General features: G+C 35.9%; 2 protein-coding genes across 9 annotated transcripts; one reads left to right on the forward strand and one right to left on the reverse strand.

Moving 5' to 3' along the window:
- The first annotated feature begins 4,112 nt into the window (after positions 1-4,112).
- LOC105280914 (putative nuclease HARBI1) lies at positions 4,113-6,013 on the forward strand. 4 transcript variants are annotated; one of them, XM_026968254.1, is made up of 4 exons: positions 4,113-4,379; positions 4,487-4,777; positions 4,859-5,093; positions 5,153-6,013. In XM_026968254.1, the coding sequence occupies exons 2-4, from the start codon at positions 4,662-4,664 to the stop codon at positions 5,834-5,836; spliced, it is 1,035 nt and encodes a 344-aa protein (XP_026824055.1). In that variant the 5' UTR covers positions 4,113-4,379; positions 4,487-4,661; the 3' UTR covers positions 5,837-6,013. The 4 variants fall into 4 exon arrangements, with proteins under 4 accessions (XP_026824055.1, XP_026824056.1, XP_026824058.1 ...); XM_026968255.1 differs by having other exon boundaries at positions 4,113-4,350; XM_026968257.1 differs by having other exon boundaries at positions 4,113-4,283.
- LOC105280915 lies at positions 5,821-18,249 on the reverse strand. 5 transcript variants are annotated; one of them, XM_026968263.1, is made up of 5 exons: positions 17,431-18,249; positions 7,630-7,743; positions 7,283-7,522; positions 6,847-7,027; positions 5,821-6,429 (listed from the first exon to the last, which is right to left on the reverse strand). In XM_026968263.1, exons 2-5 carry the CDS (start codon positions 7,736-7,738, stop codon positions 6,402-6,404), a joined length of 558 nt encoding a protein of 185 aa, XP_026824064.1. In that variant the 5' UTR covers positions 7,739-7,743; positions 17,431-18,249; the 3' UTR covers positions 5,821-6,401. The 5 variants fall into 5 exon arrangements, with proteins under 5 accessions (XP_026824064.1, XP_026824061.1, XP_026824060.1 ...); XM_026968260.1 differs by lacking the exon at positions 17,431-18,249 and adding an exon at positions 8,362-8,394; XM_026968259.1 differs by lacking the exon at positions 17,431-18,249 and adding an exon at positions 8,112-8,146.
- Positions 18,250-19,122: the final 873 nt, after the last annotated feature.

Here is a 19,122-nt window from a genome sequence, read left to right on the forward strand (position 1 = left end):
AATGATCATTGGAAAGTTCCTATTGGATATTTTTAAAATAATAGTTTAAATAGCACTGAACGAGCAAATTTATTAACACTTGCGCTGCAAGAACTACATGACAGTAAATGCAAAGTTTACTCAGTAACGTTTGATGGTGCTTCTTCAAATGTGAGCATGTGTACCTATTTAGGTGCTAATTTTTACTATGGACCTAAATTCAAGCCTTATTTTATTAATCCAGTAACAAAAGAGGAATGCTTTGTTTTTTTCGATTATTGTCACATGATTAAATTGGTAAGAAATACTTTAGGAGATAAAAAGATATTAAAAACTCGCGATGGAAACGTGATTGCTTGGGATCATATTAAACAATTGCACGAGTTTCAACACAAAGAAGGTCTAAGAGCTGCAAATAAAGTAACCAAGAAACATATACAGTACGAAAATAATAGAATCAATGTGAAATTAGCAGTGCAAACTCTCAGCGGTAGTGTTCACAAATCATTCATTTTTTTAAATGAATTTACCTGATGCAAATGTTCGTTCACAGTTTCAAGACTGCTTTGAGACAGCTAATTTTTGTTTGCAATTTAATAATATAGGAGACGTACTAAATTGTAAAAACAGATTTTCCAAGCATGAATTTAATACTCCCTTAACCGAAGACAACTATTTTACTATGCAAATGCACGCTAAGAACTTTGAGGAATATATTACTTCATTGTGTAATGAAAATGGCACACCCATTTTGAATACGAATCGAAAAATAGGCTTTCTTGGCTTGATTATTTGTCTAAGAAACATTTTTCCTTTGTTCCAAAAGTTAAAGAGTCTGCACATGACATATTTGTTAACATACAAATTATCCCAAGACTACTTAGAGACGTTCTTAGCGCAATAAGGGCTCGTGGGGGATTTAATAATAATCCCAATGCTCTACAAATAAAAAGTGCTTACAGACGTTTGTTAATTCGTAATGAACTTCGTGAATTTGAAAACGGTAATTGTCTATTCGATGGAATCGAAATTCTGCACGTTACATCTCGACCCAAAAATATAATATGTTCCATTGGTAATGTTGAAAGTTTAAATGAAACTATTACGTTTGACCATCAATATGTGGCATCATTCTGGGATTTGACCCCATATATCGATAATATTGTTCAATATATTGCTGGATTCATATGTTATAAACTTTAACGAATAGTTACTTGTTGCGTATGCAAAAATCAGTTAATTGGAACTGAAATGCCAATGTTATCAAAACTGAAAAACCGAAGGCCTTATGTAGAACCATCAGAAGATGTATGTTCAATTTGTAGAACATCTAAGAAAGTTATAAGAGAATATTCAAATCAGTTGTACAAAGTCAATATCAAGCGCTTTTTAGTTCATAAAATTTTTCATCGAATAGGCGTACCATTTTCAAATCAAATAATGGATGATCATGTATGTATGCACAATACGCTAGATAACCACCGAACTCAGTTGTGCAAATATATTATAGAACTATACATTAACATAAGACTTTTTCATAAGGCCAAAGAAAAATCTGAAAAAGATAAATATGTCCGTACGAAATTTACGAAACTTGTTTTATTCCATAATCAGTAACATACACATCAGAAAATATAATTTACTTATATCAGTTATATCAGTAAAATACCAATTTATGTCATTGTTGTAATCATAATAAAGAAATACAAAATGCTGTTAAACTGTTGTTTTATTTTGCAATACATTGTTAATTTTATTTCTAAAACACAGTTTAGATTTTTTGAGTTTAAAATAGCTAGAATATCATAACATTTAAGAAAACTGTTACTACATTGTTCGACTACACATGAAGATCCCATTCCTTATAATAACTGCACAAGTAGCACTTCCGACCCATTTTTCATAAATGTCTTCAACAAGAATAAAATCGATCGACACGTGATCGACACGAACCGTAATCCGTATGCATAGTTAGATTAGACGGGCAATTTCCAACGCATGCGCAAACGGGCCGAGGTGCACTATCTCTGAGAGACAGAAGTATTGTCTGCACCGTAATGTTGTTGCCCGCTCATACTACGGTGCTAGCAATATAGTAGTATTATATACAGGATGTCCCAGACCTACCGTACCACCGGTTAATGGTAGATTTCTGAGGTGATTCTGAGACGAATGTTCCTCTTGCAAAATGTCGAGGGTGGCGTAGTTTCGGCGCTACGAAGGGTTGTAGTTATCCTATCCTTGTGTAGAATTTTCCCGCGTTCAGTGACGGTGGGTCGAAGGGGTCCCGCGCATCGCGCACACTTCAATTTGATCTTAATTTTTCGCGGCTGTTCAAATTGAAGTGTGCGCAATGCGCGGGACCCCTTCGACCCACCGTCACTGAACGCGGGAAAATTCTACACAAGGATAGGATAACTACAACCCTTCGTAGCGCCGAAACTACGCCACCCTCGACATTTTGCAAGAGGAACATTCGTCTCAGAATCATCTCAGGAATCTACCATTAACCGGTGGTACGGTAGGTCTGGGACACCCTGTATATGCGTGCGATCTGTTTTTTTGCTGCACCACAGCTAATTACAAACGGTCCTTTTCAGGACCACCAATATATTTGACGAAAGAATACTTTCATTTGCATAACTTTGATCAATAAAAGAATTTAAAACCAATATATCATTGTAAATGATTCAATTCATATTCTTTCCCGCCTTCTGATACACACATGTCGTTATCGACGGAATGATATTTCTTTCGCTGCTCATAATCATACGAGTCGATCAATTACCATCGTCGATAAATTCGGCGATCAGCCGCCATCTATCACCGCTGCGTTATACGCTAGAGTGCCGGGCAACATAGGACATGCTCCGCCATTTGCGAAACGATTTATTGCCGCTCAGTGTACAAAGCGCCAAATTTTTATATAAGCACATTATTGAAGTAGAAAATTGTAATTGCCAAACTTTTTTCCGTTTTGAACATAAAGTCTTGTTGTCCACAGTTCATTATTGTGTGTATTTTAATCGTAGAAAAGGATTTTTTATTCTGTGCAAACAATGAAAAGAATTCTTTAGAAAAAAAATCATTTATTCCGCTGGTAATACAGACGACTCCGGGACCCCCTTAAGGAGATCCTGAAGTGGCTAGTAAACTCCTTCGCGACGTCTGTATTACCGACGGAATGAAAGAGTTTTTTAAATAAATCTTTTCATTGATTGCGCAGAATGAAAAATCCTTTTGCCCGATGAAAGAAATCCTTTTCCACGATATCAAGAACCTAATCTTGTGCTCTGTTTTATCCTTTACCTCGACTTTTCACTGCATTTTTCACATTCATATATGCACGAAATTTTCCTGCACGCTAATCTTATTTACTAGGCTTTTAAATTCATTTCTAAAAGTTTCATAATATTCCTTGATCCTGTCCTGAATGTAAGCTGGTCTTAGTTTAGGCGTATAAACTGCAAAACAAAAATATTAAACAAGTATGTTAGCGCATCATTTTGAGGTTATGTCACAAGCCGATAACAAAACTGTAATTTTTTAACTTTTCCTCGTTTGTAAGATAAAATCGACCAGCTTACAGTTCATTACTGTGTGTACTTTAATAGTGGAGACGGAATTATTATTCTGTGCAACTAATAAAAAGATTAGTGTGCAGAAAAATCACCGATTCCGCCGGTAATATAGACGACTCCAGTATCCCCTTAAGCAACGTTGGTGGAACCTAGTGTCCCTATAATAAGAGTCTGGACACCACCTAAGTGATTTCTGATTGGTTCCGCCAATTTATATACAGTAGCTGGCAATAAATTAATATTTGGACACCGTAATACTTGAAAAATAATTAATCTATTTTAATATATAAAAACTGAGAAACTCAAAGCAACTGAGCAGTATCCATGCTATTTATAAAGCAACCGTGAATAAGCGTTTCTGGTATATTTGATTGAATATGGCGACTAGAGAGCCTCTAGGAGAGAGAGGCGACACGAGGTCACAGTATAAGGATACACAGTAGGGACAAGCACCCGTTTTCGAGTCAGCCGCGCAGATTTGCTTGCGCATCCCAAGCGGCCATGTTCTTGGGCGGCTTCCAATCCCGTTTAAAGTAAAGAACGCACATTATCTCCGTAACGTGATCACATATAGATAGAGAAACATAACCAAACATAAAAATTCGCATATTGTATTGTATTGTTTGTTTTGTGCTTTTGTTAAAAACAATGTCTAAGGGCGGATTCACACCTTGGCAGAATAGCAGAAAGCAGAAAAGCAGAAGCCAATCAGAATTCGCGCTGGTAGTCGACAGTTTCTGCTTTCTGCTTTTCTGTTATTCTGTTTATTCACATTGATCTTTCCTATAACGTGATTATAACCTGTTTCCTATAACCTGAGTTCCGTGAATTTTATTTTTAATGTTAAGAATAATTACATATTAAAATTTAAGTGTCTGGAAATATATTAAAACAATGGAAGAATATCATAATAATAAATATCGTAGGTTTTTCTTCACATTATATGCCTATTTATTATTGAAACGTCGAAGAATATTAAAAAGACGTACTGTTTGGGTACGAAGTATATTCAATGAAAAACAAAGAGACGAAGTTGGTGCACAAAGACTTATTAAAGAAATGCGTTTGACGCAACCTACTAAATTTGTGAACTATTTCTGAATGACACCAGAACAATTTGACTGTTTACTTGGTCTCATTGGACCATATATAACGAAGCAAGAAACTATACTTCGTACACCTATACCAGCAATAACAAGACTTGCTGTAACATTACGGTAAGAAAACTTATTAAAGATATATTAATTATTTATTAACCTATATATTACTTATAATATTTAATAAATTGCTATCTGCAGCTATCTTGCATGTGGGGATAGGATGGTATCACTTAGTTATCAGTTTCGAATAGGCCAAAGTACAGTATCGAATATAATATTAGAGACTACTACAGCAATTTGGAATATTTTACAACCAATTGTCCTTAAACAACCAAGAGAAAATGACTGGAAGAGAATAGCTAACGAATTTAACAATATGTGGAATTTTGTTAATTGTATTGGAGCGATAGACGGGAAACATATTGTTATTCAGGTAAATAAATATGTTTTTATATTTGTTGGTCACTCATATAAATAAATATAATATTTTAGGCACCTGCTCATTCTAGTTCTACATTTTATAATTATCAAGCAAGTTATAGTATAGTATTGTTGGCTATCTGTGATGCAAATTACTCTTTTACTCTTGTCGATATTGGAGCAGAAGGGCGCCAGAGCGATGGAGGAATATTTCAAAGAAGTGACATTGGCATTGCTTTTGAAAATAATCTATTAAATGTGCCTCCTCCTGAAAATATTTCAGAGAATTGTATTTTACCATTTGTTTTGGTGGGAGATGAAGCGTTCGCATTAAAAACATACATGATGCGGCCATTTCCTCACAAATCTCTGACTTATGAAAGAAGAATCTTTAATTATCGATTAAGTCGAGCACGGCGTATAATTGAAAGCGCATTTGGTATTTTAGCATCTCGATGGCGAATATTCCGTAAACCAATTATAGCATCTTTGAAGACTGTCGATAATATTATTAAGGCATCGATTTGTCTTCATAATTTTTTAATAAAGAATGAGTTAAGGAGACCCGTGAATGAACGACGATATATGTTTGATAGAATGGAATACAATGAACATGGAGCTGTGAGAAATATTGCTAACATCGATGTAAATGAACAACGTAATGCTGTAACAATAAGAAATAAATTTGTTAATTATTTCATGAATGAAGGAGCGGTATTTTGGCAATACGAAGCTGTTCAGAATAATAACATGTAACATAAACATGACTTTATTTAAAAAAACATGTACATGTTAAGAAAACATTGTTTTATTAATAAACTCATGTATGTAGGTAATGTATGTATCCATGTGCAAAACTGAATGTAAAAGAATAAGAGTATTTTGTATAACATTTTTATCTGTACTAAACGTTCTAAAATAAATATCATAATCTTAAAAAAAGGAACATATTTTTTCGTCTATTAAACTAATAAAATAAAATAAAATGTAATATTCAACAATTAAGTACATTTGTTATAGTTATAAACTAAACACATAATAAATTCTTTAATCACATAACGAAAACTAAAAATTCTTTTTTTAATATTAATAATATTGCTATATATTTCTTAATATTATTATAATAAAAACAATATATTTTTGAATCTTTTAAAACTTATCATGGAGTAACTGTATTATTTCCATTTCAGCTGATAATCTGCTTTTCAGATCTAGCTTCCGTAAAGTATCTGCAATGCTGCGACAAAATAGATCTATCGAGTCTGTTGCTGCAGGTGGTGTTGGTTCTTTTAATATTGCAAGTCCACGTAATAATTCATCTTCAATGGTGGAAGATCGTCGGACGTGTTCTAAAATAGAAAAAACAACATATAATTACAAATTATTATCATTAATATTAATTTAAAAGATTTTAAAATTTGGATTTTTAAAGCCTGTACTTGATGATTTGGTAAAATTATGACTTGCGGAACTTGTCAATGAGGAAGATGATGAAGACTGAGAAATCGTTTTGGATGGTGAAAAATCAGCTGTGTAGGTGATGTAAGCGGAGATTGAACCTGAGTAGTGCATGACGGAAGCAGATTGTCAACGTGAGAAGTTTTTATTTGTGAAGTATTATAATGTGATGATGAAGTAAGCGGCTGTGATTTTATATTAAAACATATTCGATACATGCCTAAAATAAATTATAAAATAGGAATTAGTGTCTCATTTAACATCAATTTTTTAACATCAATTCTAATGTTAATCAAAATATAACTTACTTTCGCTGTTCCATACTATCATCTAAAAATGATATTAATTTATAATATTTATAGTTTGGATGTTTTTTGGTTGCCGCAGATGATCCACTGCGTGGTTTTTTTTTCATATCACTTCGAATCCTCATATATCGATCACGTTGAATTTTCCAGCTTCTTTTTAATTCTTCGACTGGTATCTGGCCTATATAAAATTATAATAATAATAATAATTTTAATAGTCACACACAAGGTGAACAGGCTTTTTGTGATAGCTTTCATAGCTTGTCTGATAACATAATAAAATCTAAATGAAAATTTTCAAACATCATACTTTATTATTATTAGTCTTTTAGTCTATTTAAATAGTCTAAATTGGTTAGTTGACCACTAATAAAATGCTAGTGCACATTATTCATAAGTTTTATTCATACATGTTTATTGTATTTGTTATATGTACCTTCAAAAATTTCAAAAATCTCTTGCCACATTTGATTAACAATAACTCGACTCCTGCTTTGGATTGATGATTTGATATTGTACAATGCAGGACGTTTCTGAACTTCGCTAATAAGTAGTTCAGTAAAATCTTGAATAGTTCCACATACGTCAATATAGCTGGTATTCTCATCTTGCTCAGGTACTTCACTCATAAATTCTTTTTCACCTTCCATATTTTTCTGAGTATCATAAGTCTTTTCTGTCATCAGTATATATGTTTATACGTAATATACAGATATTTTAATAAATATTAATAAGTTTATTAAAAGAAAATAAATATTTGCACGAATTAATCGTTTTACTTACCTGGATATAAATATCTATCACATTGCATATCATCATTGCATTCTACGTAACTGTGAGTCGGAGAGAATATCTCCATTTCACTGTCGAAGTGTGAATTTTCCTCGCACATAATATCTACAAATTTTGAAATACATTAAAAAATAGTATAAAACTTATTATAGGAAGTTTATTTTAAAAATATAAAAATATTTAACCTAAAAATATAAAATATTTTAACTTAAAGTAATTACAAATTATGAATAACAATAGATGTTATATTCTTATGATCAAGTTATATATACAGGGTGTCCCGGGTTTTAACCGACAAACTGCGGGAGCATATTCTACTAGTGGAAATAAGAAAAAATTCTTATATCGAGTTTGCTTAGAAATGCTTTATTACAAAGTTATAAACCAATATTGAAAAGAAATATGAGATAAGTAACAACGGAACATAGTGTAGAATTTGGAAGGTCGAAGATGTTTATGTTATGTGTATTCACATGTATTCATGTTCACTATGTTGAAACGATTCAGTATGATTGTTACTTTCACAACAGTAGCTGTTAGATTTCAATCGTCGTGTGAACTAGCAATTACTATCAGAATACCAAAAGTGTTTTCAAATGAGGAATACACTGATATTCATTTCGTGTACGGATTCTGTGACGGAAATGCACGAGCTGCCGTACGAGAGTATCAACGTAGATTTCCTAACAGGAGAGTACCAGATAGTTCTGTGTTTAGTAATACCCATTTGCAATTACGTAATTTGGGTTCATTTCGACCTATGAATGAATATGATGATGTTCGTTCAGCTCTAAGACACCGACGACGCTCGGAAAGAATCTTAAATCTTCGCTAAAACAGCTGGATACAGTTAGACGGTTGTCCATCGCACTATGCTAGACAAGTTAGAAACTGGTTAGATGAACATTATACTCATAGGTGGATTGGTCGAGGAGGACCGGTTTTCTGGCCTCCAAGATCGCCCGATTTAACGCCTCTTGATTTTTATTTATGGGGAACTTTAAAAAATAAAGTTTACAGTACAGAAGTAATCTCGCTTGAAGATTTAAAGCAACGAATTACTAATTCAGTTACTGAGATGCAACAAAATTTTCAGGAATGTCGTACTGTAACAAATTCTGTACTACGTCGATGTCTAGCTTGTATCGATGTGCAAGGACAACATTTTGAAATGCGTCACTAAATCATTGCGTACATAATTTTTATTTTTGTGAAAAAATCCGTTGTTACTTATCTCATATTTCTTTTCAATATTGGTTTATAACTTTGTAATAAAGCATTTCTAAGCAAACTCGATATAAGAATTTTTTCTTATTTCCACTAGTAGAATATGCTCCCGCAGTTTGTCGGTTAAAACCCGGGACACCCTGTATAATAAGAAAGTTATATTTATGTTTTTTTCACATACCAATTTCTTTTACAGTAATGATACTTCGAAAAATGATAATTATCTGTTTTTAGGATCTCTTCAGTCCCCGAACTTTTGCGGAAAGATAGAAGCAGAAAGCAGAATGTACTGTCGACTACCAGCGCGAGTTCTGATTGGCTTCTGTTTTTCTGTTTTCTGCTATTCTGCCAAGGTGTGAATTCACCCTAAGAGAATACATCGAGTGTGTGCGGTGCAAAATTGTTTTCACAATGATTAATGATGATTAAGTGATAATATATCATTTTTTCGCTTTCCAAAAGAGAAAGAAAGGTATGCATTACTTATGTATTTATAAAATATGTAATTTTTTTAAAGAAAACACATGAAAAATATTTGCTGATAGCGGTGGTTTCTAATATTATTGATACGCTACTTGCCGCCCGAAGACATGGCGGATCGGCTGAAAAAGATCAAAGGTGCCGACGCTCTATGTCCCTACTGTATATCATTATACTGTGACGAGGTCATGTGACCAGCGTCATCGCGATTGACTGGCGGCAATATGGGCTAATTTGTTCGTTGCGACGCCATTACAGACAACATGTGACGCGGATTGCTGGTGTTTTTCAGACTGTGTAAAGGTGACTGTAAAATATGTGTGGTTAAATATATGAGGTAAATCTTACAAAAAACACAATAAATTACCTGACAAAGAAATCAGCGTCGCCAAATTAATGGATACTGTAATATTTATTATAGAAAACAAGAATAAATGTTTGAGACCCATTGTGTCAAAAACATGCACTGATCTATTCGGAGCATCGCTAGGAGTGGGTCAGTGATTGTTTTTGCTACCGCTTCGAAACGCAATGACAGAAATCTAAGATAACTCAGTAAATCTGTTGGCGAAAAGGTACTTTGTAGGAGCATATAAACTTTACGTACGGGCGTCGTGCATGTGACGAGAAATTTAAGTTAAAAGAGTTAATGTGTCAATAACTGTATCCCTATCAATAACTGTACCTCTTACCCTAATAATATTTTATATAAATTCTTCTTAGAATTGTGTATTTTTGCGTATTTTTGTATTTGTGTATTTTTTACACGAATACACATATCTAAATAGATGTGAACACATCTCTATGCGCGTATTGTTATTAACATATGTAATTTTCGCCGCTTTTCAGCAGTTTGTTAATGTGTTGGCACATTCGCACCGATTCGATTAACTACTTATCGACAGTAAAGTGGATGTACACCGTGCGAAAGTGGATGTGGCTTCGTAGTTCTCTAGATCCACAGAAAGTGGACACAGTTTAACTATAACCAGTTACGACAGTCAGCGAAATTCTTCGTATAGTATTTCTTGACGCATGCGTCAACTGTACTATCCAGAATATGGCGGTGTCAAGAAGTATACTGCATGTTTGTAGGTTATATTGTGATATTATTAATTTCTCATTACGTTAATCATTACATAAGTGATGCTGAAATATTTTTAGTGAAGATCATTGTTAGTGTTTTTTTGTGTTTAGTGTATCACCTATTTAAAAATAATAATGGGTAAAGGTGGATTTTCTTGTGTCATGTGTAAGAACATATCTGGACGAAATCCAGGAATAAAGTTTTTCGTTTTCCAAAAGATCCAGAAATGTAAGTAAAATATTTCTGTAAATAAAGATGTGAATAGATGTAATAGTAAATATAATGATATTACAATTGCTTTTATTGCTTTTTTACAAAAGGTCAAAATTATGGATCAAAGTTTGCAATCGAACGATTAATAGAACCGCTGACGAACTTTACAAAAATTATCGCATTTGTAGTGTTCATTTCAATGAAAACATGTATCTCAATGATATAAGAAGTAGACTCTTGTCTCGAGCTATACCCAATGCAATCACTCCAAATGTTATGGCAAATAATGACACTTGCATTATTCCACAAAGTAATATACAATAAATATATATACAGGGTGATTCAGAACAAACGTCAGTCCTTAAAATGACGTATTCCTGAGGTAATTCTAAGACAATTTTTCCTGTAGCAAAATTTTGTCCGAAGCTTAGTTTTCAAGTTATAAGCGAAAATAGTTAGCAAATTACGGGCCGAGTACGGACGATACGCAGGGGCGGCGCAACTCACCGTCGACGCGGGCCCGATTACGCGATCAGCTGCTATCACGCAGTGGTACGCGCGCGCGCGCGCACACACACACACGCTCACACATTCTTACCTTATAAGATATTCGATGTCTTCATACTGTTGTAAAAGGCGAAGAATAAGTAAATGGCCCCACGATCGCGGATAACAATAAAATCACAAATTTACATGTAACACACTGAGTAATGAGTCACAAGTCTTTTTCTTTAATACATTGTATCACGTATTTACTCACGCACTCGATTAATTTATAAACGAATCTATCGGCTTATTATTCACTACCGATATTATTCACTACCGATTAATTATTCGGCAACTGAGAATTACTCGACGAAAAAAACACATTAGGCACAATCACAGTAATCACTATCGAGGCAATTACGAACGAATCTGTTGTTTCATCACTATTCACAGTCCACCTCCGATCACTACCGATTCAATCACCACCGATTAATTAATTATTAAAGTTACTTGAAGGAAAGAAACGCGTTACATACACCGCGCAGTTACACGATGCGGAGACTGCTCGACGCGCGCGGCAACAGTCAATAAGGTTACGGTGGGTTATGTTTAAGGCGCGCTCGGCAGCGCACTCTCCCGTTTTGTGTTTGAGTGAGTGAGTGAGAGAGAGAGAGAGGCGGTGTATTCATTCCCAAAATTCTGACCGCATGAGAAAAATTCTTTTCTAAAGAATAGGGGCCGTTTTTCAAAGCAATCATTTCAATAACGTAACGATATGATTTTATGATTTTGATATTGATATTAATAAACACATTATGTTGATAATTATTTTCAAATAACAAAGAAGAATGAAGGTGTATTTTATGCATAATGCATCATTTCTTCTTGTTGTTCACTGAATATTAAACAAGGATAAATAATGCATTATGCGTGAAATGAAAATGCACTTTAAGAGTATAAGATTGATTATAAATATTGCGAGAACCGAAGCGTTTTGATCCCTCTCTTGGATTTTTTTATGTTTCTGCAACTGCAAAAGATGTTCCACGTTCAAATGCTTTGTTCGCTCTCAAAAGAGCGGATTTTTTTGGCTCGCTCTGAAAAGAGCGGATTGGACTCGAAAACTTTCATAGCAAGTGCTCGAAATGACCACCATCCATCCTGACGCAAGCTCTCATGCGTTTTGACAAATTTCTTGTGACGTCCTGCATTACATCTTCTTCGATGTCCCAAATGGCATGTCGGAGTCTTGTTTCCATATCGTCGACATCTTCCGGAAGCGTTTTATAAATTACTTCCTTGCAATAGCCCCACAAGAAAAAATCGAGAGGGTTGAGATCCGGAGATCTTGCGGGCCAAGGTATCGGGCCATACCGACCCATCCAGCGTCCAGGAAACTGGTCATTTAAAAAAGTTGTTACAACTCTAGCGTTGTGTGGCTCGGCACCGTCTTGTTGAAAAATAATTTTGTTTCTTTCCACCAACGGTACATCTTCTAAGAAATCTGGAAAGTTATCTCTTAGAAGCTCGACGTACGTTTGACCAGTTAACGTTTGTTGCGGAAGAACAATTGGACCAAGTATTTGTGTTCCCATTATTCCAGCCCACACATTTATCTTCCAAAGAGTTTGAAAGTTTCTAAGTCGTGTGACTCTGGGATTTTCGTCGCTCCAATAATGCATGTTGTGGGAATTATAAATTCCTTCCCGTGTGAATAGCGATTCATCGCTGAATATGATACGAGAAGGAAATCTGGGATCTCGATCTACTTCCGTTAGAAAATTTTCGCAGAACGTTTTTCTTCTTTGGTAATCTTCTGGTCGCAAATGTTGCACGCGTGTGTAGTGAAATGCGTGCAACTTTTCTTCCTTCAATATCCTCTGCACAGTTGCATAGGATAAATCTTGTGTCGAGCAACAACCCGAATGCTCTTTTCAGGATTATCCTCGAAAAAATGTATTACGTTCGCCACATTTCGTACATTTCTTGCCTCCCGATTTCTTCCAGTGTCGTGTTTGTTAGCAAGGACACTGCCGGTCTCGTGTAATCTTTGTGCCGCTCGACGTATGACGCGAGCCGATGGATGTCTTGCTCGGTTCGGATACAATTCGGTGTACCGTCTTGCAGCTACGTGGTACTGCCCATGACACTCGCCAAGTGCCATTAACATGTCATAATATTCTTCGTTGGTGTATGCCATTCTTCTAACGCTTCTTAACGCCTCTAATGATAATCGAAGGATTATTGATTGCAGTATTGATCGCTTCATTCTATTTATACGATCTTCGCGGGGGGTCGATGCCCCTTCCGCGACCCCCCTGACCAATCGCGGGTGTCCGCGAGTCGCGAGTCACGGAGACCCTGAGTCGCGGACACCCGCGATTGGTCAGGGGGGTCGCGGAAGGGGCATCGACCCCCCGCGAAGATCGTATAAATAGAATGAAGCGATCAATACTGCAATCAATAATCCTTCGATTATCATTAGAGGCGTTAAGAAGCGTTAGAAGAATGGCATACACCAACGAAGAATATTATGACATGTTAATGGCACTTGGCGAGTGTCATGGGCAGTACCACGTAGCTGCAAGACGGTACACCGAATTGTATCCGAACCGAGCAAGACATCCATCGGCTCGCGTCATACGTCGAGCGGCACAAAGATTACACGAGACCGGCAGTGTCCTTGCTAACAAACACGACACTGGAAGAAATCGGGAGGCAAGAAATGTACGAAATGTGGCGAACGTAATACATTTTTTCGAGGATAATCCTGAAAAGAGCATTCGGGTTGTTGCTCGACACAAGATTTATCCTATGCAACTGTGCAGAGGATATTGAAGGAAGAAAAGTTGCACGCATTTCACTACACACGCGTGCAACATTTGCGACCAGAAGATTACCAAAGAAGAAAAACGTTCTGCGAAAATTTTCTAACGGAAGTAGATCGAGATCCCAGATTTCCTTCTCGTATCATATTCAGCGATGAATCGCTATTCACACGGGAAGGAATTTATAATTCCCACAACATGCATTATTGGAGCGACGAAAATCCCAGAGTCACACGACTTAGAAACTTTCAAACTCTTTGGAAGATAAATGTGTGGGCTGGAATAATGGGAACACAAATACTTGGTCCAATTGTTCTTCCGCAACAAACGTTAACTGGTCAAACGTACGTCGAGCTTCTAAGAGATAACTTTCCAGATTTCTTAGAAGATGTACCGTTGGTGGAAAGAAACAAAATTATTTTTCAACAAGACGGTGCCGAGCCACACAACGCTAGAGTTGTAACAACTTTTTTAAATGACCAGTTTCCTGGACGCTGGATGGGTCGGTATGGCCCGATACCTTGGCCCGCAAGATCTCCGGATCTCAACCCTCTCGATTTTTTCTTGTGGGGCTATTGCAAGGAAGTAATTTATAAAACGCTTCCGGAAGATGTCGACGATATGGAAACAAGACTCCGACATGCCATTTGGGACATCGAAGAAGATGTAATGCAGGACGTCACAAGAAATTTGTCAAAACGCATGAGAGCTTGCGTCAGGATGGATGGTGGTCATTTCGAGCACTTGCTATGAAAGTTTTCGAGTCCAATCCGCTCTTTTCAGAGCGAGCCAAAAAAATCCGCTCTTTTGAGAGCGAACAAAGCATTTGAACGTGGAACATCTTTTGCAGTTGCAGAAACATAAAAAAATCCAAGAGAGGGATCAAAACGCTTCGGTTCTCGCAATATTTATAATCAATCTTATACTCTTAAAGTGCATTTTCATTTCACGCATAATGCATTATTTATCCTTGTTTAATATTCAGTGAACAACAAGAAGAAATGATGCATTATGCATAAAATACACCTTCATTCTTCTTTGTTATTTGAAAATAATTATCAACATAATGTGTTTATTAATATCAATATCAAAATCATAAAATCATATCGTTACGTTATTGAAATGATTGCTTTGAAAAACGGCCCCTATTCTTTAGAAAAGAATTTTTCTCATGCGGTCAGAATTTTGGGAATGAATACACCGCCTCTCTCTCTCTCTCACTCACTCACTCAAACACAAAACGGGAGAGTGCGCTGCCGAGCGCGCCTTAAACATAACCCACCGTAACCTTATTGACTGTTGCCGCGCGCGTCGAGCAGTCTCCGCATCGTGTAACTGCGCGGTGTATGTAACGCGTTTCTTTCCTTCAAGTAACTTTAATAATTAATTAATCGGTGGTGATTGAATCGGTAGTGATCGGAGGTGGACTGTGAATAGTGATGAAACAACAGATTCGTTCGTAATTGCCTCGATAGTGATTACTGTGATTGTGCCTAATGTGTTTTTTTCGTCGAGTAATTCTCAGTTGCCGAATAATTAATCGGTAGTGAATAATAAGCCGATAGATTCGTTTATAAATTAATCGAGTGCGTGAGTAAATACGTGATACAATGTATTAAAGAAAAAGACTTGTGACTCATTACTCAGTGTGTTACATGTAAATTTGTGATTTTATTGTTATCCGCGATCGTGGGGCCATTTACTTATTCTTCGCCTTTTACAACAGTATGAAGACATCGAATATCTTATAAGGTAAGAGTGTGTGAGCGTGTGTGTGTGTGCGCGCGCGCGCGCGTACCACTGCGTGATAGCAGCTGATCGCGTAATCGGGCCCGCGTCGACGGTGAGTTGCGCCGCCCCTGCGTATCGTCCGTACTCGGCCCGTAATTTGCTAACTATTTTCGCTTATAACTTGAAAACTAAGCTTCGGACAAAATTTTGCTACAGGAAAAATTGTCTTAGAATTACCTCAGGAATACGTCATTTTCTAGATAAAATAATTTAATTTTGTGACCTATACATTATAAGTAGCGGTTAACAATGCAAGTGCCAATTTGTAGTATTAAATATATTGGGTTGGCCAAAAAGTAATTGCGTTTTTTTTTATATAAATAAAAGGCGAATTTTTCATGGGAAACAAAAACTTTATTAAATAATATATTGTCCATTTTGTTTGATTATCTTTTGCCATTTTTCAGGCAACTTCATGATTCCGCGCTCAGAAAAGTTCTTATCTTTTTCAGCAAAAAACAATTCCAAGAACGATTTGATATCCTCATCAGCAGTAAAGGTTTTACCATTCAAGGCGTTTTGCAAAGAACGAAACAAATGGTAATCTGATGGTGCCAGGTCTGGCGAATATGGTGGATGTGGTAACACATCCCATCTAAGCTGCAACAATTTTTGACGTGTGACCAAACTTGTACGTGGTTTAGCGTTATCATGGTGAAACACAACACCTTTGCGATTCACCAATTCTGGACGTTTCTGTTTGATGGCATCATTTAATTTATCCAGTTGACGACAGTATACGTCTGAATTAATGGTTTGATTCCTTGCAAGCAGCTCAAAATACACAATACCTTTAAAGTCCCACCAGACTGACAGCATAATCTTTCTTTGGTGAATATTTGCTTTTGAAGTGCTTTGAGCAGGTTCATCACGCTTTCTCCACGATCTTTTTCGTTTGACGTTGTTGTAGACGATCGATTTTTCGTCGCCTGTTATCATACTTTTCAAAAATCGATCATTTTCCTCACGTTTCAAAAGAGAATCGCAGATGTCAATACGCTTAGTGAGATGAATTTCTTTGAGCTCATGTGGTACCCAAATATCGAGCTTACTAATGTATCCAAGTCGTTTTAAATGGTTTTCAACACTCGATTTCGATATGTTAAGATTCTCAGCAATCTCTCGTGTCGTTAAACGCCGATTGGAATCGATCAGTGCCTTTATTTTGTCATTATCAATTTCGATTGGCCTTCCTGAGCGTGGTGCATCTTTCACATTAAAATCTCCAGATCGAAATTTAGTAAACCAATTTTGATACTGCCGCAGTTTTAAAACATCTTCGCCATATATATCACATAACTTTTTATGAGCTTGCACAGCGTTTTTCCCTTTTCGGAAGTAATAAAACAAAATATGACAAAAATGTTCTTTTTGATTTTCCATTTTGAAATCGACGGCAAACAAACAATTGTTAACAAAATCGTGTACTTTCTTTTTCTAAAACAGGCTCGAACTGTGAGTTGTTAACCTACATAATGAATTTGCGGTTTAGAATAAAGTTAGTTACATTTCAAGACATGTATGTCCATCTATTGGAAAAAAACGCAATTACTTTTTGGCCAACCCAATATATTAAAATATAAAATTAATATTGTTTTTATACATTGATCTGATGTTAAGATTATATTTCCTTCCCCTCCTTTCCAAAATAACAATAACAATTGCTTTATCATCGAGTACCATCAAGAGGAAATATTGTTACGTATCCGGTCAGCCTCGGCTCCACACACGCTTCACTACTCCCTCTCTTTCACTCGCGCGCTCGCGGAAATAACACTCGCGTTATTAGAAAAGAACAGGACTTTATTCTACGGATAAGCGATGTATTTATAAAGCAATCAGAGCAGCTCGCGACACGTCCAGCTGGGATAGCAGCTGAGCTTCAACTCGATCTTCTCCCTTGTTTATTATCCGTCGCTCGGAGACTTCGTCGCTCGGAGATCGGCGTCTTCTCACGCAGCTGACTGTCAGCTGAGGCGATCGACTCCGTTACACCGGGTGACCAGCCCGGACGTAACAATATCATGGCAGGAAAACAATCAAGCAGCCTCAGATCAAGTGGACAATTTCATCAAGGCCAACGTTCTCGTCATTTGTAGATATTACAATACTTCTATGTCTACTTTAGTTTTGTAAAGTACATTATTCATTTTTCGATTTAACAATAATTGTTCACCTATCAATTATATTGTTCATTTCTTACAATTGTATATTTCATTGTTAACATTGAAAATATATGTTTAGTACTTTATCCGTCACAACTGTTAACTAATCATATATTGAAAGTTTGAAATAGAAATGTTTTACAACCCAAAATGTGTTGATTTATATTATATTTGTTAACCTCATTTATTAGTTACTTTTTCTAAACGTTTTCCGTGACTTCTTTTATATATTACTATACCTAGGTACCTATTTTATTATGTATTATCAACTTTGTCAATTAAAAATCTATATAGTTAGAAACTTTTGAACTATGTCTTCCGTAACTCATTTCAATACTTTGAATTTGGCGGTTTCCTACTATCGAAAACATGACGAATGGTCAGGTGACTGGGTAACACAAAGATCAAAGGTTCTGACGTTACTGTCGTAACTAGTTATAGTTAAACTGTGCCGTGGTGTGGATAGTTTATCGCATTACACAATCGGATCTCTCCGTGACATATTATTAATTAATCTTGAAAGTATTTGCCTCTACGATTTGACATACATGAATAAAACTACAAATATATATACTATTTTCAGAGTTCCATTTTTCGTGCAAATTATAAACTAAAATTACAAATTAAAATCAAAAAATGATAAACTATCAACACTTTAAATTTCTTCTCCATACCAAAATTTCAATTCATGAAGTTCAGAGCACCCCATTCAATCAGAGGCGAAGAGGAATCACGTGACCCAGTTTGCCACTCTTTCTCTTCGGCCCAATCCCACCAACGTCGGTTAATTTTAACCGTAGTTTAACTCATTCTTCGTCTCTTTCTAAGGCAGGTAGTTAAGAAGAGACGAAGAGTGAGTTAAACTACGGTTAAAATTAACCGACGTTGGTAGGATTGGGCCTTCCAGAGGCTCTCTAATCAAAAGGCTTCTTCCTTAACGAAGTAAATCAACGGCAACGAGCCAAAGCTGGGTGTCCAGTTCTTCTTATTTATTTAAATCCAAATTCAAATCATACAAACGTTTCGGTCACAACGTTGGACCATCTTCAATGTAATATCTTCCTGTTTCAAGTTAAAGAACGAAAGAGTAAATATCTTGTTCAGCAAATCATTACAGATCATCACAAATCGGAGATAGACAATAGACTTCAGTTTACAATAGAATACAGCGTGAATAACAGTATCAGCTTTCTTGACATCTCTATAC

This window comes from Ooceraea biroi, chromosome 3 (assembly GCF_003672135.1).
Source record: "Ooceraea biroi isolate clonal line C1 chromosome 3, Obir_v5.4, whole genome shotgun sequence".
Taxonomy (NCBI): domain Eukaryota; kingdom Metazoa; phylum Arthropoda; class Insecta; order Hymenoptera; family Formicidae; genus Ooceraea; species Ooceraea biroi.

Coding starts and splice junctions, on each gene's coding strand:
- LOC105280915 (XM_026968259.1), bottom strand. Junction 7,523..7,629: donor TGATAGATATTTATATCCAG/GTAAGTAAAACG, acceptor TACTGATGACAG/AAAAGACTTATGATACTCAG. Junction 6,430..6,846: donor GATAGTATGGAACAGCGAAA/GTAAGTTATATT, acceptor TTTCTATTTTAG/AACACGTCCGACGATCTTCC.
- LOC105280914 (XM_026968253.1), top strand. CDS start 4,662: ATGACACCAGAACAATTTGACTGTTTACTTGGTCTCATTGGACCATAT. Junction 4,778..4,858: donor AGACTTGCTGTAACATTACG/GTAAGAAAACTT, acceptor TGCTATCTGCAG/CTATCTTGCATGTGGGGATA. Junction 5,094..5,152: donor GGAAACATATTGTTATTCAG/GTAAATAAATAT, acceptor ATAATATTTTAG/GCACCTGCTCATTCTAGTTC.